The following is a 25336-nucleotide window of genomic DNA, read 5'->3' as shown; positions in this document are numbered from 1 at the left end:
AGAATAAGGTAATTTCTTCAAGTTTCGAGTTGTAAGTACGATGCAATTTCTCAAGAGCAAACCTACTGATTTGATTATTATTATTATTGTTTCGGTATATCATAACTTTCTAAATGATTTCACATATACTTTATCAAAAACCGTTCGGCCAATCTGACCTCTAACTAGACTTATTCTTATCCAAATAAATTATACCACAAACACGTGGTTTAAAGTTAAAAGTTGCACCAAGTTCACTTCGAAGCAGCACATAAATACACTTCACTTAACTTTCAAAATTGAAGCGATGTTCCAACCAGCGGTGCCACACTAGCACCAAGTGCCGCTGACAACAGTATTGCCCATCGCTTTGTGATCATCGGGCACCAATACCAAGTGCTGCCGATGACAGGCGGCAGCCTGTCGCTTCAAGGAGAAGCCGCATCCACGATTACTGAAAGCATTTGAAAAGTATTAGTATTGCGACAAGAAAAGAATTATCGTATCCCACTTCTGATGTGAGATTTAGATAAAGAGAGAAGTTAAGACAGTGGGCTTTAATAGTGATGATAAATTAAATCCAATGATTACTAATGAAAGTTATCATTTATCAATTATTTGTCAGGTAAGGCCAAATACTAAGTAATTAAAGATCAAGCAAAGCATCTGCCGTATTATTTCAAAGTAAGAATCCTAATCATCTAAACAGGCTTCTATAATAATTAGAAGCTAACAACCTAGTGTTTACTTTTATCTCAATGTATAAAATAAATAGCACAAGAGGGTAGGTGATAAATACAGAAGTAAAACCAACCAAGTCGAATAATAATTGAACTGTATTGTTCATCATTGATCTATTTATATTAAAATGAATCTACCACCCGTTTCGCTAAGGTGTTTAGTCATGGAGAAGAAAGGGCAAAGAAACTCCATAACACACATCTTTTAAAACATTAGAACGTTGAGTAAAGTAGTAGGTACATATTTGGTACACAGTTACAACAGGTAACCTATAAAAGGCAAATGATTACATTACATTATAATAAAATATAAGAATACTTAACTTCAGTAAGGTCCGCTGTGTTTGCTCTGGGCTGTCGATACAAGACTGTCCCCTCTCTGTCGAGGTAGGGTACTTTTATAACACTGCCATCGCAAACAAGGCGGATATCGACTATCACATGATCTTAATATTAATCATTATTTATTTTAGGTTTGTTGACAAAAGGTATGTTGACACACCCAATTTACAATAATAAAATCAGTGACATTGATGGTCTACGTATTAATAATTTACAATAATAATAAGCGACTTAAATTGTCAGTTTACACAACATTATTATTTCACATAATAGCTATTGCCAACTGTATGTTGACAATAGCTTAATATAATGTCACTCTTAGTATATTGACAATATTTAATTTACAATGAATAATTAGTGACATGTATTGATAATTTATATAATATTATTTTTCATATTTTCATATTCCTAGATACCAAATTAAACAAGAATAAACAATAATAGTTTTACACTATTGTATTGTATGATGACAGTAAGAAACTAGGAACATTGACATTGTATCCGGAAACGGAATAACGATTCTGTTTTAAACATCACAACAAACATTTACTTCAGACTCCCAAGTTTATGATTAGATGAATTTTAGCATAATAATTATGTATCCAATTTTATCGTAATATAACACGCGCTACATTACGCGCTTCAAAAAACCGGACTCGCGTATACGGACATATTTCGGCGTCTTCGCTCGAACCGGTGGTGACGCGCGGGGAGGTGTCTCTCGCGACTCGCGCTTATACGCGCTTAGAAGCGCGTCAACGCTCGTACGAGTTGAGCGTGTGCCAAAAGGCGCGCCTATACGCGCCTACATGCGCTTCCAAAAACGAGCTCATACGCGCGTATAAAACGCTAGTCTGTAACCGCCCTTAATCGAAAGAAAATCCCTAATAATCTCAGGATTAGGCCTCCGAGGCCCAACCATTTACGTCCGGGCTGAGGTCCCGTACATAAATCAATGATACATTGTCATACATTTCGAAGGAAAGATTCACAATGGATTTATTTGTGTGTGTACTGTTTACATTGCTATTGTGTTCAGCTAATCTTTATGGATGGAAGTGGTAGAGTATTAGGTAATTTTACTAATGGGCGTTAATTTTGTGAATGAAAACAAATGCGTTCCGGACAAATTGTTCGGGCCTACAAAGACAATAAAAACAGTATACATATAATATATGTATATATGTAATTAACTCCTCACGTGTCATGTTAACTTTTCGTGTCAAGTTTCATGTCAAAAGTACGATTTTAGTCCTTATTTTAAAGGTGAACCGTACTTTTGACATTACAGTTGGGTCAACTGTAATGTCAAAGGTACGGTTAAAATGGCGCGTGAGAAGACATTTTGTACGAACTATATAGGTATAGTCCGTACACGCAATAATGTCCGTTTGTCTACTATGTAGGTACCTACATAGGTGAACTTGTAATACTTTAAGCTCTTTCAGCTAACCTTTTTCAATGAGTACAGGGTGGTAGAAACATTGCATAGATGAATGAATGAAGTAAAAGAAAAAACCGGTCAAGTGCGAGTCAGGCTCGCGCAATGAGGGTTCCGTACTACAGTCGTATTTTTTCAACATTTTGCACGATAATTCAAAAACTACGATGCATTAAAATAAATAAAAATCTGTTTTAGTGTACAGGTGAAGACCTTTCATGTGATACCCCACTTGATATAGTCACTCACTTCGAAAGTTGAAAATACTAATTATTAGTTCATGACCACAATTTAATTTTTTTTGTGTGATCTAACCCTAAATTAACGGTTTTCAGATTTTTCCCCAAAATGTCAGCTATAAGTTCTATCTACCTGCCAAATTTCATGATTCTAGGTCAACGGGAAGTACCCTGTAGGTTTCTTGACAGACAGACGGACAGACAGACAGACAGACAGACAGACAGACAGACAGACAGACAGACAGACAACAAAGTGATCCTGTATCACTTAGTGGATGGTTTCTATCAGGTATATTTAACGAGAAATTAATGCCATCGTTAATGTGGCCTAAATAAAGCTGAGAGCAACAATTAATCTATGACGACTGTTCTAGCATTCATTTTATTTTGGGAACTATTAATTACTTTTGTTAGAATTTCGGGGATAATTATTATTCTTATCACTTGCCAGTATACAACGTCATGAAACAACAGTGTAGCCACGTCAATATACCTTATTGAACATGTCATTATACTGTTGTCAATATACGTTTCATGACAAGACGTATATTGGCAAAAGTAATTATTATTGTCCGGAAGTGGATGTCATGAAAACTACAGTGTAGGCACGTCAATATACCTCATCAAATATGTCATTATCTTTTGTCAATATACGTTGCATAAAAAGACGTATATTGACAAAGGCAATTATTACTGTTTGGAAGTGGTAACGACTTGTATTTAATACAGATGTTTTGGATAACCAGGGCTCAGACTTTTGTCAATCATAGTTGTGTTCATACGTTAATTATGGTGCGAAAGTGTTTAAGTTATGAAGTTGTTATATTATGATTATGTGATTATATGATTATGAGATGAGATGAGAAGTAAAAGCATACAAAGAATAAAATATGAGTTTGATGTGATTCTCGAGTATTATTGCAAGGAAATATCCCCCTGAGCTTTCAGTTCAGAAGTGGGATTCGAACCCACGCCCACAAACTGAAAGCTCAGGGGGATATTTCCTTGCAATAATACTCGAGAATCACATCAAACTCATATTTTATTCTTTGTATGCTTTTACTTCTCATCTCATCTCATAATCATATAATCACATAATCATAATATAACAACTTCATAACTTAAACACTTTCGCACCATAATTAACGTATGAACACAACTATGATTGACAAAAGTCTGAGCCCTGGTTATCCAAAACATCTGTATTAAATACAAGTCGTTACCACTTCCAAACAGTAATAATTGCCTTTGTCAATATACGTCTTTTTATGCAACGTATATTGACAAAAGATAATGACATATTTGATGAGGTATATTGACGTGCCTACACTGTAGTTTTCATGACATCCACTTCCGGACAATAATAATTACTTTTGCCAATATACGTCTTGTCATGAAACGTATATTGACAACAGTATAATGACATGTTCAATAAGGTATATTGACGTGGCTACACTGTTGTTTCATGACGTTGTATACTGGCAAGTGATAAGAATAATAATTATCCCCGAAATTCTAACAGTCGGCCTTTCCTGACCGTCTTCACGTCTCGTGAAACAACCGAGTAACCTTGTCCAACAAAATCCCGCAATTATCAATTATATCGTAACTGAAATCCAACAATTGATAACCAAAAGTATACAATTGCACTTATTTTGAATAAATTATTTGAATCTACTTAAATTTACTTTACAATTTACATGTACAAATATTGTCTAACAAAACTTCAACAATTATTTATTATATTTAACTGAAATCCAACAATTGATGATCAAAATGCACAATTGCACTTATTTTGAATAAATGATTCGACTCTACTTAAATTTACTTCACAATTTACATGTAGGTACAAACCTTTTCTAACAAAAATTCAACAATTATCTCTTATATCTAACTTAAATCCAACAATTGTACAAACTAAAAATCTCTCTAATCTTGTACAATCTAGTTGTAAAATCTAAAGTGTACAACTGCATTTATTTTGAATAAATGATTTGACTTGAATTTTCTTTACAATCTACATGTAGGTACAATTTAAAACATCTTGAATCGATTTGTATAAATACCAGTGTTTGAAGGTTTTTAAGCCAGTCTCGTTCCGACTCGAGACTCAACGACTATTAAATACTTTTGTGTTTAGGTCGATATTTTGATTAAGTGGTTACAATAGCAATTGTGCCCTAATCAAGTTAATATTGCAGTTAGGTTAATATAAAGATTAAATCTCTCAATAAGCCTCTACGCGTTGCGATCTATATCCACGTGCAAGCTTTATATGAGGGAACATTTTAATAACTTATAAAATTAGTTAAATTTAACCTGCTTTTCTGACTTTTGCTTTTAGTTCAGAAGTGGGATCTAACTTACGTTGCCTTAATTTTGCTTTGCCATCTAAACAGTTGTATTTTTGAAAACGCGAGTAATTTAAAGTAAAATTAAAAATATACCCGCAGATATTTTTTTATAAAGTACCCGCAAATTTTTTGTTAAATTTGAACAGTTAGACGCCACCGAGTTTCTTGCTGGTTCTTCTCGCTAGGTCGTGGCAATCCGAACCAGTGGTAGAATCGCTTTAGAATCAAGTAATTTTGTACAGTAGATGATGCAGATTTTGTGTACATCGAATGAGAGGCAAATGTTTAAATTGATTGTTGTGTGATTAAGACTGACAGTGGGCAGTTCAAGGAATGTTTACATGTTTTAATTGCTAATGGGCGAATACCTTCTGTTTTAGTTGTTGTGAACATTACGGGGTCACGCAACAAACAGTTTAGTTGTTGTGAACATGAAGGGGTCACGCAACGGGTAGTCGGTTATTTCACGAGACGTGAAGACGATCAGGAAAGGCCGACTGTTAGCTTATTGAAGTTAGTTTAATGAATTAGACAATATTTGACTCATCCGATGTCACGCGATCTGTGGCGGGGAAGCCATCTTGAATCGATTTGTATAAATACCAGTGTTTGAAGGTTTTTAAGCCAGTCTCGTTCCGACTCGAGACTCAACGACTATTAAATACTTTTGTGTTTAGGTCGATATTTTGATTAAGTGGTTACAATAGCAATTGTGCCCTAATCAAGTTAATATTGCAGTTAGGTTAATATAAAGATTAAATCTCTCAATAAGCCTCTACGCGTTGCGATCTATATCCACGTGCAAGCTTTATATGAGGGAACATTTTAATAACTTATAAAATTAGTTAAATTTAACCTGCTTTTCTGACTTTTGCTTTTACTTTGAAGTACCGTACCGTACTTTGAAGCACCATACCGTACTTTGAAGTAAAAGTATTCAGTTTTGCTAATATAGCCCATCGCTAGTTGAAAATGCAAATTGAATTAAAAACAAGCAGCTACCTTTCATTTAATATTATTTGGATTTTCATTGTAACCAAAGCAGATTATCATTTCATATTCGAGCAGTCTTTAATACCTTTGTACGTATATTTCGAAGCTTCGATGAAAGGAGACTAACAGAATCCATTTGGCAAATTAACAAAAAGGTTTAGAAAAACTATACCTACAGATGTTAGTTTCTGACAATTTTCCATTTTCATCCATTCCAGCTGTTTCTACTGCTCTAACTTTTTTCATTTTGCTTTCGACATACCTACTTTTTTATTATTTAAGTACATTTGTGTGCCAAAATTGTATTTACATTATAAATGAAGTAGACATTAGAACAGCTTATTTATAAGAGATTTCTTTCCATGCCTGCGAGTTATATGATGTAATTTTTAGAATAGGCTACTTGACAATTTTTTTAAGTTGGTCTTAAATGGTTAATATTTGTCCTATTATATCAAAAAAATTAACACTATATTTTTTTGCGCCCTAAAAACCGTAAAACTTTAATTTAAAAAAATATTTTTCTTAGACAGGTGAAAACACTGTCGGCCATGTTTGGCCGATAGATTATCTGTGCTCTGACGTCATGCATTTGTAAACAACAGTATAACCCTGTGGTTATACTATTGTTAATTTTTTTGATATAATAGGACAAATATTAACCATTTAAGACCAACTTAAAAAAATTGTCAAGTAGCCTATTCCGTAGCTCAAGAGGAAAAGAGGAACCCTTATGGAATCACTTTGTTGTCTGTCTGTCCGTCTGTCGGTCGTGTCTGTCAAGAAAATACGAACTACCCGTTGACCTAGAATCAAGAAAATTGGCAGGTAGGTAGGTCTTATAACCAGGGCCGTCTTTACCCGGGGGTTCAAGGGGTGCGGTGCACCCGGGCGCAAAGTCCTAGGGGGCGCAAGCCGACCGTTCATAAATTTACTTCGGGCGGTGCCGAAAATGAAACAAATATATCCTTCCCATGGGCAAATATTGTGAAAAATTTCGCGCTCGCTTCGCTCGCGCTTTGTTACTTTCTGATTGCCTAGATTTGATTTTCGGGGGTGCCAAAAAGGACACAAATATACACCTCTTTTGAACGATATTTAAAAAAGCGCTCGCTTTGCTCGCGCTTTCTAAGGTTTTGAGTACCTATATTTTACTTATTTTCCGAGACATTTTTCTATTTAAACATTAAATAGAAAAATAGCTTCGCTCGCGCTTATAGATACGCGCACACCCACATAGCCCCCGCGCTAGATCGGTGCGGGATAGTGCCGGTGACGTGCGGGTGTGCGGGGCGTCCCCCCGCCTCATACCCCGATTGCCAGCTCGACCTGTGGCGTACTATACCTATGTGTGCTGATAATTATTAGATACTTTTCGCACCCCGGCGCCGAATATGCTTAAGCCGGGCCCTGCTTATAACAGAAGTAAAGATAAAAATCCGAAAGCCGTGACCGAAATTTGTGGTTACATCACAAAAAAATCTAAATGTGTTCACGAAAAAAATTATTTACTAAATCACATAAATGGCGCAGTCCGTCATTAACTTGCAGTATTCTGCATAAAAATGGAGAGAAGTCCTTCGTGTGCAAATTCCGACTCGCTCTTGACCGGTTTTTATACGTATTCGATAAGCTTTTACTGCTATTTCACCATAATGAAATCTATAATGGAAGTGGGTTAATTCAAAAGGGTAGATTTATGATACTTTTACTAAACCCATACCTCTATCGGTTTGCACGAGGGCCCAAACCGGAACAGACTTTTCTATAATATAAAAATGAATCACTAAATGTGTTGCTCAGCGCAAATCTCGAGAACAGCTAAACCGATTTCGCTTAATTTTTTTTTATAATATTCCTTGAAGTACGGGGTTGGTTCTTACGGAGAGAAAAATTTTAAAAAATTGAATCAACTGTTAGGCGGAACGAAGTTCGCCAGGGCAGCTAGTTGTAAGTAGATTTGTTGTTTATTTTTATTTCACGGCAGAATCTTAGAAAACTATTTTGTTCATTTCCAATAAACTGATTCCCGAGTAACATTTTGCATATATCGGAAATTTGCTCATAGCTCACTAGTGTCAGCTTTAAATTTCACTAGCTTTCTTCGCGACTTCGTCCGGGTGGACTACACAAACTTCAAACCCCTATTTCACCCCCTTACGGGTTGAATTTTCAATAATCCTTTCTTAGCAAATGTCTTCGTCATAATAGCTATCTTCATGCCAAATTTCAGCTCGATCAAATATCAAATATCAGCTTAGAAAGGCTTTTTGAAAATGCTATCCCTAAGGGTGGGGTTTGAAATACATATGTGTAGTCCAGAGTCCACATGGACGAAGTCGAATCGCACGGAGGAATAAGATTTAAGTCTCTTATATGCGTCTAGATATGTATCGTAGTTGCTTAGGTATAAGAGACAGCACTTGAGCTAAGCCTCTAATCTGGTATTACGGTTTCCAGTCACGTCCGCGTATGCAGTGGGTATTCGTAACTGATGTGGTTTCCATGCAAAACATATTGGTTTAGCTTGAGATTCACTGAACACATTTTGAGGCTTTTAATAATCCATACACCTACTTATATACTAAAATTATATATGGAAAAGTATGTCTGTCTGCTAGCTTTTCATAGCCAATCAGTTTAACCGATTTAGACGAAATTTGTACAGATATAGATTGCATCCAAGGATGGACGGACATAGGCTATTTTTTTCGGAAATAAAAGAGTTCCTACGGGATTTTCAAAAAACCTAAATCCACGTCAACGAAGTTCCAGACATCACCTTGTATATTTTATATCTTGGTCGTCGTCGTTGTCTCAACCTATAGAATATAGATGTCCACTGATTGACAAAGGTCTACAACACGCATTGTCGAAGATTTTGGTCTTCAAGCACAATACATGTTATAGGTAGGTACACTGAGTTTTTTTGGACGAGAAAACATCACGAAGCTTCCCGAATGCTTTGCCCAGCCGAGTTGAATTCGGCGGTTAACTTATCTGGAAGGTGGGAAAGTCATTTGTGGGAATGAGTGTAATATTTTATAATAAAATTCCACAAAAATTTTAGACTTGCCTTTACACAAGTTTAAAAATGTTTTAAAATTATGCTCCTAAAAAAAGCATATTATACAGTCGCAGACTATGTAAACGATAAAAAGCTTGGATTTGACTCGCTCCAGCAATGCACGGGGCTGCAATGGCTTGTATAGTACGGTATAATAACATTGTAAATTGAAAAATTAAAAAGAGCAACCGCCGAGTTTCTTGCTGGTTCTTCTCGGTAGGAGCGGCATTCCGAACCAGTGGTAAATTAAAACTACCTGACTATTCATAAGTACTTGTAAAAAGTTTACATGAATAAAAAAACATTTTATTCTATTCTATTTCTCGAAATCGGTCCTAACTTGCTGGATTGTGTGTCCCAGGTATGATACATACCTACTGTTCTACAATTTCGATTGCAGACCTCTTAGTTCTCTATAATTGGTTATTTGCCTACTTTTGAATTTGATAAATATGATTACTTTATTATAAACTAGGATAAAAATAATGACGTACGCTGAAAAAAAATTAAAATCCAACCAAGATTTACAAAGTTACAGGCATTTTAATTTCGGAGTGGTAGTGGGTCCTCGAAAAACGAAAATTTGTATGAAACCGCACGAAGCTACTATGGCATTAGTAGGGTGAGACGTCAAAATTATATACTTATCGCTTTCTCTGTCTAATCAGAAATATTTAAATGCTTATAACTTTTTTGTTATTTGATCGATTTAATTAGTTTCTTTCAGTTTACGTCATTATTTTTATCCTAGTTTATAATAAAGTAATAAAAAAATTGGAGTCAAAAATACCCAATTCCTTTTCCAGAAAAAACTGCAATTACGAGCTTATAATGTGGTAGACAATGTAAGTACAAATTAAACAAGACTACACCTTCTGATCTTACACATCATAAATTAGGATAAGCCCAACACAATATTATATAATGTAAACCTAGCGTAAATCTTCTGTAGGTACACAATACATGACAATGTACTACGAGTATCATTTGATTTATGTCCGGGACCCGGGCGCAAATCTCGGGGCTAATATTGCGAATTATTATAGTACTAGCTGACTCGCCCTGGCATTGCACGAGTGGGCTTTTACTATTCTATAAGATAAATGTATTGAAATACAACAGAACAGAAACAATGTTATTCAAATAAACTTTTACAAAGTGCTTTCGCATCGTCAAGTAAATTTACCACTGGGTTGGGTTACCCTTATAATATCTTCTTATTGCTAAGTATATCTTAAATAGGTAATTAAGATACCTATTTATGATATACTTAATATAAGATGATAGAAGAAAATGCCTATTCACCCTTGCCTTGAAGGCTCAAGGCAAGAGTGAATAGGACAGACACACTTTCGCAATTATAATATTAGTATAGATACAAGTGGTGCCCCCAGAGCAAGTTTTTTATATTTTTGGTCAGGCTTTAAATAAATTATTGTTACACGAAATCAGAAAACAACTATCAATAAGTATGGTATAATAAAGACGAAGTGCAAAGTGTGCGAAAGCGGTCTCATTGCTAAAGCTATCTCTTAACTTAGAAAACTTAAAAAGATTTACTGCAACAATGCCGAGAACCTGCAGTGCAACCTTAGTATAGTTGAACATCATAAGAATGTCAATGTAGACTCACTGTTTCGACTATTCACGCTCGAATGAGCGCAGCCTGTGCGTTTTATACGTGCAAGCGCGTATGTCAAAACGAGCATAAAACACGCAGATAAAATGGGTCAAGTATGAGTCGGACTCGCATACGAAGGGTTCCGTACCATCGTAGAAGAAATAACAATTATTATATTTTTATCTGAGCCATTTTGAAAATATTATTATTTGTTGTTATAGCCGTAATAATAAACTACCTGACCCGCCCTGGCTTCGCTCGGGAGAAATTTAGAAAATCGAGGTGGGGGATGAATTTCCAAAAATCCTGGAACACGTATTTCTTCATTAGTGACCGAAAACCCAAATACCAATTTTCATGCAATAACTTGAAAAATGACGGTCTTTCATACAAACTTTCATTCCCTATTTAACCCACTTAGGGGTGGAATTTCGAAAAATCCTTTCTTAGTGGATACCTACTCTTTACAAAGAACACACCCTCAAAATTTCATGACTCTAGGACCAGTGGTTTTGCGCTTTGCGTTGATATATATGTCAGTCAGTCAGTCAGTCAGTCAGTCAGGACTTTGAATTTTATATATATAGATAGAATATAGGGTCCCGCTGACACCCTTCCTGTAGGGAACCCTAAAAACGATAGTCTGAAACCACCCTTAACCCGTTTCAAAACAGCGGAAGCTATTGGCAGCCTTGACGGTGGCTTACAGGAAATTGGAAAGCCTATATCATTCTGTCCGGTTCTCGTATGGACTACAATAGGACTGAATAAACCATTTTGATAGTACGGTGTGGTTTAATTAAGAAAAAGGTCCAATTTGCTAAGCGGATGGGTATCCGATAGCCCATAATCTTGTGTAACTATCTGTACTTAACGCATAGAAAATTAGCCTCCCGGTACAATACAAATTACCATGTAGGTATGCCACAATGAAGATTTTTTAAATGCCTTTATGCCTTTGATCATGATCAACTCATCGCCGGCTCACTGCAGAGCACGGGTCTCCTCTCAGCGTGAGAAGGGTTTGGTCATAGTCTATTACGCTGGCCATGTGCGGATTGGTAGACTTCACACACCTTTGAGAAGATTATGGAGAACTCTCAGGCATGCAGGTTTTTTCACGATGTTTTCTTTCACCGTTATGCCTTTGTTAAAAGCTTTTTTACTAACTTGTGTTGTGGCCTCAATTACAAAATGCATTTTGTGACTGAGGCCTTCCGTTAAGTATAAAAATACACGTTAATTCCTCTCCCAATCCCTCAATCCCTCAATCTTTCTCTTCCAATTTTACCAACATAATATTGTGGGATAGCAGCAAGATAAGTTTGCCATCCGTGAACACAAGGAATAGGCTAGTTGACACTTTTTTTAAGTAGGTCTTAAATGGTTAATATTTGTCCTATTAGATCAAAAAAATTAACACTATATTTTTTTGCGCCCTAAAAACCGTAAAACTTTAATTTAAAAATATATTTTTCTTAGACAGGTGAAAACACTGTCGGCCATGTTTGGCCGATAGATTATCTGTGCTCTGACGTCATGCATTTGTAAACAACAGCATAACCTCCCAAAGTTTAATAAACATGACTTCTATACTAGTTTACATGAAAAATATAGTAATTATCGTTATTGTATCATCCGAGAATGTAAAAACGCATCGATAAAGACCACAGGAAAGTTGTGGTTTAGAGTGCCCAGTGAAATAAATATACGTAACACGCGAAGACTTGCTTAAAGGGATCCTATATCACTAACGACTGCAAACCAAATTTATTTTTGCAAAGATCACTTTGTTGTAAGTCATAAGACTAACTTTTTTATTTTTTTAATAACTTATTCAATTTATAAAGAGAAAACGATATTTTTTACGTTTACTATGAGTTTTTAGAAATATATAAAAACAAGCTTATGCTCGTGACTTCGCCCGCGTGGACTTCATAAATTTCAAACCCCCATTTAACCCACTCAGGGGTGGAATTTCAAAAAATCCTTTCCTAGTGGATACCTTCTCTTTACTTACAAAGAACACACCCACCAAAATTCATGTATCTAGGACCAGCTGTTAGATGTTTAGGCTGTGCGTTGATATATAAGTTTGTCAGGACTTTAAATTTTATATATATGGATACTACGTTAGTCCACGCGTGACATAGGGATGACATTTCTTTGTTTACATATTTAATGACGTCACATCATGGCTGACAGCGTTTTCTGCGTTTCAAATAAAAATAAAAACTGTATTTTTTAAAATTGGATTTATATATCCATCCTGCGTTTTTAATAATTGTTATTCATATATTTCGTTGGCTTAAGCAAAATACTATAATAAATAATCATTTATTGGACGAAATTAGATATGAGTCAAGTAGCCTCAAAGAATTTAGAAAATAATTTGTGTTTGAAGAGATCTTTATGTATGTAATTTTTAAAGAGTTAATAACTTGGTTAATAATATTATCTTTATATTTTACTTCATAAATACGGTATTTGACAACTAGTCAAATCATTGACTTTTTATCAAACGTCAAAACGAGCGCTTCTATGAAGTACCGATGTGTGACGTCACAATCATTTGACGTGCTTTTTTTTGGACGACGACGTGGATTTACGTATTTTGGAAGACCCTCTATTTTAATAATCACTGAGAAATAATTTATTTTTGATGTAGTCAAATACCCAATTGCCGTCGTCCAAGTGGCAAATTCATAAAATAAATGTGTACCTAACTCCACCGCCTTCCATAACGGAAGAGGCATCCTTCAAGATGGTTTGCGGGAAATTGAAAGCCTTTTTCATGCTTCCGGTTTTGCTCACATCAAAGGAATGGAACTTACCGATCAGAATAATATGACGTACCTATAATTACACCAAATTGATAGAATTATAGATATTAGGGATACGGGTAAGGTGCTCAATCCATAACAATCATTACCCATATAAAATGCGAAAGTGTATTTGTTTGTTGGTTTGTCCTTCGATTGCAACGAAGCAAACGGATCGATGTGATTTTTTGCATGGGTATATACTTAGTTAAAGACCACATAGAGACATATACTTTTTATCCCGAAAAATCAATGTATTCCCACGGGTATTTTAAAATCTAAATCCACGCGGATGATGTCGTGGGCATAATGTTATAAATGCATTATAAATAAAATGAAAGTATGTCTGTCTGTCTGCTAGCTTTTCACGGCCCATCCGTTTAACCGATATTGATTGGTAGGTAGCTTGCATCCCGTGTAAGGATATGGGTTCTTTTGGAACCCTTTATCCACGCAGATAAAGTCACAGATATGCTGTAGTAACAGACGTAACATTTCAAGGTTTTCTTTTTCATGATATCGTATACATAATTTTCTTGTCGTTGTTGCTGTTCTATAGAATAGAAAATCTGCGTAGCTCAAGCACTGCGAAATTTGAAGCAGAATTATTTCTGACAAAATGTTTCCAAAAGGATCAAACTTTACAATGAAAATATTATCTCAACCTCAGCCCTTTTACAGTTCCTTAACGAAGCAATTAGATGAAAACTGATAACGTGGATTTTTTAAGCGAAACAAGGGGAGGCAAAAATTTATGGATTGATACATCAAAGGGTAAATACTGTAAGGGCTATCAAGGAAGTTGTGAAAGAGAAAATAATCGCCATCATTCTACTTAATTTATTTGTGTTACATAACGTTAGTTTTAACATAAGCAAAACCTGAAAGTAGTCTGTTCAGGTAAATTTGTGTAAAACTCGGAGTAATGCCCCGCCTACGAGGCATTGACTCCAAGTGACCTACTAACGCAACGTTAGCAGATCTCTAGCATCAATCAGATATTTTATTTGCAATATATTGTGAACTTTTACAAAATATGGGATTTTTTTTATATTTTTCGCGTTTTTTGTGGTATCATATCAGTAATCATCACCTGTCTTCGTTTTTGCTAGCGTTCTGGTTACAGCCTGTATAGTGAGGTGCTGCTGAATTGGCTTCACTCACCGTAGATTTCCTACCGTTACCACCCACACATAGTGCCATGCCAATCGCGTGTGCCAACAGGCCGGTGATCCGTAGTAGCAATATGCAATTAAATCAATTCGCTTCATGCTTGTAATATTTTCGTTGCCTAAGAAATTGACAAATCATTTCTCTCTCCATTGTTTCAGATGCTGCTTCAGACAATATCTTCGGACGGAGATTCAGTTATATTTTTTATAAAAAATGTAAGTACTATTGTTGTCATTAATAAATTACTTTTTGTTCAGTTGTTAAATAAAATTAATGTCTCATTGAAAGATAAAGATCAACAGTATCAGCTCTATTAGGTATATTCAATTTGTCTTCTATCCAATAGTAAAAGGTACATCTCATCTGAGATGTACCTTTCTCTCATCTGAGATGTACCTAATCCAATTAGAGGCAATTGCGATAGCACTGCTGTTGACGTCAAACTTTGATGCTAAGTAATAGGTATTGATAGGTTTTAATGTTTATGGTAATTTATTTATATCACTCGTAGCTGCAAAGATATTTGCTGTTATTTTTGCTTTCACTATTTTCTATTTAATGTGATGTTAGTTAACTGGAGCTTAATCGTTAGAAACCAAGGAACTTTTTCTAAATTGCTACAGCCACTGAGCCTTTTGTTCGGTATTTATTATATGGTGTTGTGAATTATTATGGTGATCATTATCTTTCAATCTTTTTTAATGGTCACAAATGTTGATATCAAGTTTTACTATTTATGTCCGAAAAATTAATGTTTGTTTTTATAAGTGTTGCATTGCTCTATTGATGTTTTTTATCTATTTAATGCGATAAACAAATTACACTAACATATATTTTTATAGGTAGGTAGGTATAATTTCTTCACATAATCCACACTAACAAAGATTTAAATATCATTAAGTAGTATTAGGAAAAGGACGGTTTCGGTGGACATCATGTCTTATAACTACCCCTAATCTTAGGAATCAATATTAAAGATTTTTGTCAATATTACCAATAGGGACTTTTATTATAGGTTGTTTTATTTCATTTTATTTTATTAAAAAGGCACATTAAACCTGTGATAACAATAAAGTTATTAAGTTTGATATTTATATATATCATATATGAATATATAGAAGTGTCCATTTATACACTTTAGGTATAGTGAATCAAGATAATCGTGAAAAATGTATGAACAGAAAATTAAGGTCAAGTACTAACCCCTAATAGGTGAACCCAACATTAATAAAATATGCATTAAACAAGATGACATAGAATTTCTAAACTGTAATAATTATAACAATTAACAGGGTGTAACCAGAACGCTAGCAAAAACTTAGTGTTATTGTTATACCTACTACTAAACACAATCCAATACTTACCAATAACCATTTGACTTGTTTTGTAGTTTTAGTGATTTATTAGTTTTCAAACTCGCAACGTATAGCGTGCAAAACTCGGGTCAATGCCACGTCGTAGGCGGGGCATTGACCGAGTGGCCTACATACGGAACGTTCGTTGAACTCTAGCGTCAGTCAGATGTTTTATTTGCAATATATCATGAAATTTTACAAAATATAGGAAATTTTTTCCCACGTTTTTTTGCGTTGTTTAGTGGTATCATGTCACTGATCATCAGTACCTGTCTTCGTTTTTGTCAGTGTTCTGTTTACACCCTGTAGTTATTTATGTACACTAAATAATTAATCTAGGCTACATTAGTCTAGATTTTCACAACTACCATCATGAAGTCGTTAAGAAAATGTTCTCGAGGCAAAATAAACAAGTCTGCGTAATTCAAAGCGCCATCTGATAATTTGGGTCGTCCCTTTAATTTAACAGTCTAACTTTCTTTGCATTTTACTCTTCTTCTTTGCAAAAGACTCGTCTTTCGAGATCGAATAATAGAGAAAAAGGATAGATAGGTAGATAGAAAGTCTGCACACAAAATAAAAAACACAAGGAAACGAAAATCTAAGAACAATAATATAATTGTACCTAGCATGCAAAGAAAATATTGAACATCGACCTAAAGAGATAGCGATTTTGTAGAGCGTTGTCTCTGTCATTGAGACCAAAAATACTTCTGCATAATTAGGCAGTAATATTTTTCAGTTATTTGTATCTGTTGCATATTTTAGATAGTAAATTGTACTACGAAAGAGCCGGCGTGTCTGTGTCGGAGAAAAGTCTCATAAAATTTAGGTTAGTAAAAAAGTTGACGCAAAGACGTTTTCTGTCGTTACAGTTTCGTTCCATTTAGGTCTAAAGTCAAGTGAGGGTGTTTCAGTACTGAAAAATGCGGCTTTTACAGCTCTGTGGGTCTTGTGCCTCCTGCGGGTCTCGGGGCCGCGTGCTATCACTTTGACTACCTATCGCAACTCTACCTTAGTGAAACCGTTAAAGTTACAAAGTAAACAAAAATGACTGGGATTTAAAGCCCCGTCTGATTAATTAAGACGTCCCTTTAATTAAAGAGTATCACCGTAACTTCGTGTTTAACTACTATTTTAGTTCAGAAAGCGAGAGATCTATAAAACTTGTTCAAAAGATACTATATTTTATTTTACTTTCAAATTATTTTACTTTCAAATTTTATTTTACTTTCAAATTATCGTCGTAGTTGTTACCAACTACGACGATAATTTGAAAGTAAAATAAAACAAGTGTTAAGCAAAATTTTGCTAAAAACTAGTTAACGCCCGCGACTTCGTTCACGTGGATTTTAGTTTTTTTTTAATCCTGCAGGATTTAAAAAAAACTTAAGAATTTTATGGAATAAAAAGTAGCCATCTCAATCTGCCGCGTACTATAACTTACCTATCTATTGGCAATTGACATGATAATGTATGGATCACAGATGGCATTACATTTCACATTAGGGTATAAACGAGTTCGTTGAGTATTTCAATAATATCATATTACAAATAACGAATGTAAAGCAATAAATAACACCTGAATTCTTTCCAGCTTCGATGTTTTATTTCGCCGTATTGAAATCACTTCAGTAGAGTTTGAATGAAAATGCGATAATATTGCGACCTTAATTAAATTCCAGCATTCTCAATTTTGTTCACTCACCTATAAGTATTTCATCATAATTATGAACTGATGAACGTCCATTGTTGTTATGGCCTCCCCTAATGAGCGGTGATAGCCCAGTGGTTAAAACATTCGGGGGGTCGGGGGTTCAATCCAGAGCACGCACCTCTAACTTTCCGAAGTTATGTGCATTTTAAACAACAAAATATCATATAAGAGTTCTCCATCCAATGTTCTCAAAAGTGTGTGAAATCTGCCAACCCGCACTTGGCCAGTATGGTGGACTATGGCCTAAACCCTTCTTATTCTGAGAGCAGACCTGTGGTCAGTAACAGAAAGGCGTTTATTTTTTATTTTTTATTCAGATACAAGTTAGCCCTTGACTGCAATCTCACCTGATGGTAAGTGATGATGCAGTCTAAGAGGATAGCGGGCTAACCTGGAAGGCGTATGGCAGTTTTTATTAAACCCAGACCACTTTGGTTTCTACACGGCATCGTACCGGAACGCTAAATCGCTTGGCGGCACGGCTTTGCTGGTAGGGTGGTAACTAGCCACGGCCGAAGCCTCCCACCAGACCAGACCAGAAATTTAGAAATTATAAAATTCCAGACCCCTGTCAGGAATCGAACCCGGGACCTCCCACTAATAAGACCACAGCGCTCACCACTGCGCCAGGGAGGTTGTCGCGTTTGATAAAAGTCGCTGATTTGACTAGTAGTCATCATCCCTATATAATATATTATACATAGGTACCTATGTATAATATATCGTATCCCACTGGGACATGACTACAAAGCTAATTATGTACCTCTATGTAACGAGATATAAACTAATAGAGTAGGTACACAAAACATTAAATGCAAACAACGTAAATTACATCCTAGAATTGGAATTATATCGAATGTCAGAGTCGGTAGGCACGCGGAATGAGGCGCTCAAAGGAAAATGAGAAATTGAATTTATCAATGTACTTAATAGTTGACATTAGCTATAACTTTACATGCAATACGCTTTATATTTTAATGTATAAAACGGGTACATACCACGATTAATTTTTGTTTTTATTTGTCGATATTTCAACCCATTTGCACGGGTCGTGGTCACGACGGGGCTGCGGTGCTGCGAGAGATGAAGTTCGAGCTGTCAAGGGCAGTACGACATCGAAAGTTAATAGTGACGTTGTGAGTGTATTTTGCCGGACAGCTCGTGAAGTTCCAGCGAAAAGAACAAGAAAGAGGGTAGTTCGCTACTGCCCTTGACAGCTCGAACTTCATCTCTCACAGCACCGCAGTCCCGTCGTGACCACGACCCGTGCAATTGGGTTTAGTAGTTAATCTACTAAAACAGCGTAAATTGAAATGGCTTTCTAGAATAGAAATTGTTGGAATTGGAGACTCTGCTAATGGAACATTGCAGACCCATAGGTAAACAAATTTAATTAATTTGACTTCAACAAACTGAAATCGGGTTAGGTGTATTTATTATGGACGTCTATCGATTGATAATGATGATAACAATGATGACACAACTACAATACAATAATTCGGATACATTAGAAAGAAAGAAAAAAAGGTTTTTTTTTAAATTGTGTCGTGCCACACATCACCAGTTGTGTCTACCTTACTTATCCCGGGCACCTCTAACATAAAACATTACGGCAAAATTTGTCTCAAAAGCGGTGTTAAGATACAACATTTCGGATGTTCAAAGAATCAAGTTTTGGCCTCAAAAACTACAAACTTGTTTACTTATTTATTTTCTAATATTATAAAAATTAAAGAAAAATAAAGATTAAAGATCAATAAAATTTCGTGTTTACGTTCAACGTTTAATACACTAAGGGATTACAGTATTATTTTATGGTAACAGAGCACATTGAATTTCAAATATAAACATTTATAAAAAGCGTGCAACAAATTTGCGCTCGGGCGAGCCAGACTATACCGTACCCCGTCAGTCGCCCGCAACGCGTCTTACGGTGCATCCACATTCCACACCACAGAATAACATTTGTGGAGCAACGTTTCCAAATGTTACTCAGCAACATCAGGCAACAAAAAGTTATTTATTGTTAACATATGTTGCCACAAAAGTTACAGATTGTTACCTTATGTTTCCGTGTTGCACAATGTTGCTTCACAAATGTTATTCTGTGGTGTGGATGCACCGTTAGATCCATTTCGCCTTTAAGTCAAAAGGTCTCAAGCAGAAGAAGCACCGGCATAAATTATGTCATGTGTGGCAAAACCCGAAAAAAAGGTCCCAACTCAGCATGATGCTGTGTACCTTGCACATATACAAAAGCATTCAGCGCTGATTTTCAGCTGGAACCTCGATTCGGGTGGCGCCACGGAATTTTATGTAGGTAGATGAAACTTATTCTGTCTATAACTAACCTAAATGTAGGTATATAACATTACGGAAAACTATTAATATACGAATAGGTAAGTACAGTACGCGGCAGAAAATACTGTAAATCGACATTTAGAAGAAGAAAGCGGATTTGTAGAGCATTGTCTCTGTCGTTGAGACTGACAAAACGTCATATAGGTATGGGTGACAGCGACAACGCTCTACAAAGCCGAAACATCATTCTGAAGGCCAATGTACATTATTTTCTGCCGCGTACTGTACTTACTATCCTTTGATAGAGTAACTTTTGTGGCTAGGATCTTTCTGTGTTTCATGCCCAAAAGTTCTGTATGGTCGATAACTTTTTCCCCTAAAATTAATATTTGCTTTAAATTCTGGCATCCTAATAACGTCAATCCATCGACTAAATCTAAAGGCCAAAAGCATTTTAGTTTATAAGCCAAACAAGATAGGGACTTGAAATTTACACATCAGTTACTATTTAAGCCTCTTGGTCCGAAACTAATAAAATAATTAAATTACTTAAAGCTTATTGACCCTTGTAGTGTTGTAGTAAGTACGTTTTCTCACTTTACATTGAAGTGGCTACAAGTTTGAATCCCACTTTAGAATTCGAAGTTTGAATTTAGAACTCGATTTAAGAATATTTTATAATTTGACAGTGCTATAGATAGGTATCAAAAACCCATAAGAAAAATAATAAAATTAAAGCGTCTCTGTTCTATAATATTGTAAACAAATAAAAAATAGGAAGATATTATTAAAAAATATATTCATCCAGTCTATGTCCCCTCCCAATCCTCCCATAGTGCCCGCAATTTTTTCTCCGTGCGTCGTGCGTGTCTTTGATGCGTTGCCGGTACGTTGCGGCGCTGCACCGCTGTAGATTTGAGTAGACTGTAGAAAAAGTACGGCGTTGCATCGCACCATCCCCTCCCCGCCTCGTCTCTTTGGTCCCAAGTCTGACGTCGTAACGTAACGCATTTTTTTTTTTAATCATAGATTGCTCTATTTACCTCTGACGTGGTGGTCAGAGTCTTTGGTATTGAGTTTTAATTGTTTTTAAATGAAATAAAATCTTAGATTTTATTTCACTTATTATTCTGTAATTTATATATTTATTATTTAATATTTTATGTTTATTATATATTTTATTTCTATTGTTGGTCTTTTTACTTCATGTTATTATAACATGAAGCAAAGAGCCTTTGCTTTGTAAAAGTAAGGTACATATATAATTGTTCTGTATCTTTGTTAAGGTAATGGCCACAATAACATTATTGTGGCTGATTTATGTGTATATTTATTTTGTTTATATTTATTATTTGTATTTTTATTTTATATATGTGCTATATGTTTTATAGTACATATATAAATAACTTGATTATTTGTTTTGACTTATTATTTTTTCTGCTATGTATTTACAAAATTTTAAAAATATATTTCTTTTGTCTTTATTTTCCAAAATTTTATTTATTGTACCTAGTGTAATATTTTCATCTAACATTATTTCGGTTTCAAACCGTATTTTTGCGAATCTCGGGCAATCCAGCAGCAAATGAAGTATATCTTCATTCACCTCTGGATCGCACTGGCACGATGGACTCGCCTTGCACTTGAATTTGTGCAAGTAGTATGAGAATCCACCGTGTCCCGATAGAATTTGTGTTGTGGTCGAGTCCAGTTTTAAAGTCCGTATAATTTTGTAGGCGTTCCTGACGTCCGCGTCTGGCAGAAAAGCTTTAGTTGTGTTGGCGGTGTCGCCTTCTCTATATCTCTTCTGCCAGACGTCGAGGGTAGCTTGTCTGATTTGTCTTTTAACATACGAAACGGGGCAGGCGTCGTAATCCGCTTTGCTTTTTTTGTGGAGAGCTGCCTGTTTAGCCAGCTCGTCAGCGCGTTCGTTGCCCTCGACGCCCACGTGAGCTTTTATCCAGTACAATCGTACTTCCTTGCCTTGTTGGCGGAGGTTTGCTATTTGCTTCCTTATTGCAAAGGCCAGGGGGTGAAATGACCCGTGGTTTCTCAGCAAGTCCAGTGATGACCTGGAGTCGCTGAGAATGCACACCTCATCGTCCTTCCCCTTGGAGAATTTTTCAATTGCCCTTCGGAGAGCAAATAACTCCGCTTGAAATACGGTACAATAAGGCTCGAGTTTCAGCTTCATGGAAGCCGTCTCCTTTCCATCTTTCCATATTAAAATGGCCGCTCCGACTTTGTCCTCAATCTTACTCCCGTCGGTAAAAATGAGAGTGCCTTGCAGGTTGTGTGCCTCGACGGTTTCAGGTTGAAGATCTTCAAGGTTGGAATAATCGACGGCAATGGTTTCCGCTGGATGCTCGGCCTCCAGGAAGCTGATTCTTTCCTCTAATTTCCTGTCTTCAGGTAGGCATCGAAGGGGACGACCGCGCTTCGCCTCGTACAGTTGAGCGTGCTCAGAGATTCGCAAGTCCAAAGGAATCAGACCGGCCAGAACTAGCGCCGCGTGCAGTGATACCGTCCTATAGGACTTGCAAATCTTTTGAGCGAAGCCTCGTTGTATTGTGTTAAGTTGCTTTTGGATAGTTATCTTCTCGGCAGCTTTGGCCCAAACGCTAGCAGCATACATAACAATTGGCTCGATGACGGCCACCTAAATCGTTCTTATGACTTCCGGGTTTAACCCCCACGTAGTCCTGGCCGTTCGGGCCAATTGTTTGTAAATATTTAAAGCTTTTACTGCAGTGTTTGCTACATGTTTATTGAAGGTTAATTTTTCGTCTATTGTTAGGCCTAATATTTTAATTTCTTTGGTGAGTAAGATTTCTGTGCCGTTCATCTTTAATTTTGGTGTTTGGTATTTAAGTTTCTTCGTCAGGATCATGGCATGGGTTTTTTGCGCTGCAAATTTTAATTTGTTTTCTGCACCCCAAGCGTTTATAAGGTCCAAGGTTTCGTTTGCCTTATTTTGGATGCACTGCGAGTCCTTCCCGGAAAACACAAGAACAACGTCGTCCGCGAAGGCCTGGCAGTATACCCCTTTTTTGTCCAGATCATTGAGTAGAGGGTTCAACAGGAGGTTCCAAAAGATGGGTCCCCCTATCGAACCCTGCACGCATCCCTTTGTTGTCGGTTTTATTACCGTTTTTCCCGCGTAGGTTACTTGGACCTGCCTGTTTTCAAAATAGCTGTTTATCAGGCGTTTTAAGTTTTTGGGGCAGTCCATTTTATGAAGCTGATCCTTGATGGCCGGCCACCAGGCGCTGTCGAAGGCGCCCTCTATGTCTAGTGAAATCAGGATAACAATGTTCTTGTTGTTTATTTGTTCCCTTATATGGTTCACCAGATCACAGAGAGCGTCCTCCGTGCTGCGCTGGGGGACGAAGCCATATTGCCTGGTGTTTAATTTTGGCAAGATGTGATATTTTAGCCTACTTATAAGCATCTTTTCCAGTATTTTGCCGAAGATTGACAAGAGCCCTATTGGTCTGTAAGATTTGGGATGGTTGTAGTCTGTTTTTCCCGGCTTTCTTAATACGACAATCGTGGCCACCTTCCAGAGACTCGGGAACAGAGACAACTCCAAACATTTATTTGCTATACTCAGGAAAAGCCCCGGGTCGTGGTTAATGGCGGCGGTGCAGATATCTGCCGTGAGCCCGTCCGAACCCGGAGCTTTCTTTGGGTTGAAGCTATTTACTGCGTGCTGTAGTTCAGTTTCGGTAAAGTAAGGATCGTCTATGCCCCCGTCGTTTTGGATGGATGTGCGCCCTCTGATTTCGGTGTGTTTCGGGGTGTCTTCCAGGACATTGTCATCAGGGAAGAAGGTCGATGTTATATATTCGGCAGAGTCTGCGGGACTGAGTGCGACTCCGTCTTTAACCATGGGCTTGTCGTCCGTTCTCCTTTGTGTAGATCTTATAACGTAACGCATTATGTAGCATGGATAGTACAGGGATTTCTATGTAGGACATAATATGAAGGACGACGCAGCGGCACCACTGCGGCGCCGCAGTGCTAACGCAACGCATCGTGTGGCTTCACTCAGGGCGTTTGTGCACTCATCGCCGTGTTTTTGCTTACATAAAAAAATTAATATGAACCGAATACGGATGAGTACACGAACTTCCTTACGGTCAGGCGCCGCGGCCCAGCCGGTCCGACTTTGTCTCCATTATTATATAAGTATATATATTTTAAAGAATATTAGCCATGTTAAATGACTTATTCCCCTTTCCTCTCCAACTAAGCGTCAAGCTTGTGCTAGGAATAGGTACCTACGACTAGTGCAACGGGCAGGGTTTGAACCCGTTGAGCTATCAAAGGCTCTCGAATATACAGGAAGCCTAATTCTGTCGAGTAGGATTGTAAGTTAGGAGCTTCCGGATTTCAGTCGGCCTTCAAATTGAGGCATTGAATAATGAATTCGGTAAATGTCTTACAAGTTCCTTATATGCATATTTTAAAACGTCGGCATGACACTGTTACATAACTTAATTAACTATTCCTACGCCAAAATTGTACAAAGCGCTTGACAGTGAAGGATAACACAAAGGAAATGTGGATGTTCGTGAAATTGTGGCACTTCAAATTAGTAGAAGAGTTTATAAATACTAAGCCAAAATATAACGAAGAGACATCTTGTTTCGTTAATAAGTTTTTATTTCTAGAGAAAAGTATGTCAACTCAATTCAATTCAAATAATTTATTCAGATTGGGTATTCTTGTATACACTTTCGGTTTGTCACTTGCTAAATTTGCAATACAATGGTGTAGTGGTGATAGTTAAAACCTAAACTTAAGGTCGAAGACACGGTCTGCCCGCGAAATTCAAATTTAATTTGGTTTTTCGCAATTTGTAAACTAATACGACATAGAAGACTTATGGCATTCAAATTCCGCCCCTAGCAATATCTTCTTATTTATATAAAAATCTTTACTTGAAAGTGCATTATTTTTACCAATGATTACAATGGTATTTTAATAAATACATTAAAATATGAATGAATAACAACAATAGAAATGTATATACATACAGAAAAACTTATCACTAAAAAATTTATATCTACAAAAATAATACTTATTAAAAGAAATAATACTTATTAAATACTTATTACTTGAAAGTGTCCAGTTTAAGAAATTAGTCGCCCGCACCGGGTTAGCGCGGGGAATGTGCGAGTGTGCGG

At 36.4% G+C, this 25336-nt stretch overlaps 1 protein-coding gene across 1 annotated transcript in view; it reads left to right on the top strand.

Moving 5' to 3' along the window:
- rsh (radish) overlaps nt 1-25336 on the top strand; it is a 269843-nt gene that overhangs the window by 153906 nt on the left and 90601 nt on the right. Inside the window, exon 4 of the mRNA XM_069503824.1 lies at nt 14930-14986. Within this exon, the coding sequence (XP_069359925.1) occupies nt 14985-14986 (2 nt within the window). The 5' untranslated portion in view covers nt 14930-14984. The remainder of the gene's footprint in view (nt 1-14929; nt 14987-25336) is intronic.

This window comes from Maniola hyperantus, chromosome 16 (genome assembly GCF_902806685.2).
Source record: "Maniola hyperantus chromosome 16, iAphHyp1.2, whole genome shotgun sequence".
Taxonomy (NCBI): domain Eukaryota; kingdom Metazoa; phylum Arthropoda; class Insecta; order Lepidoptera; family Nymphalidae; genus Maniola; species Maniola hyperantus.
This window is presented reverse-complemented; position numbering and strand designations above follow the sequence as displayed.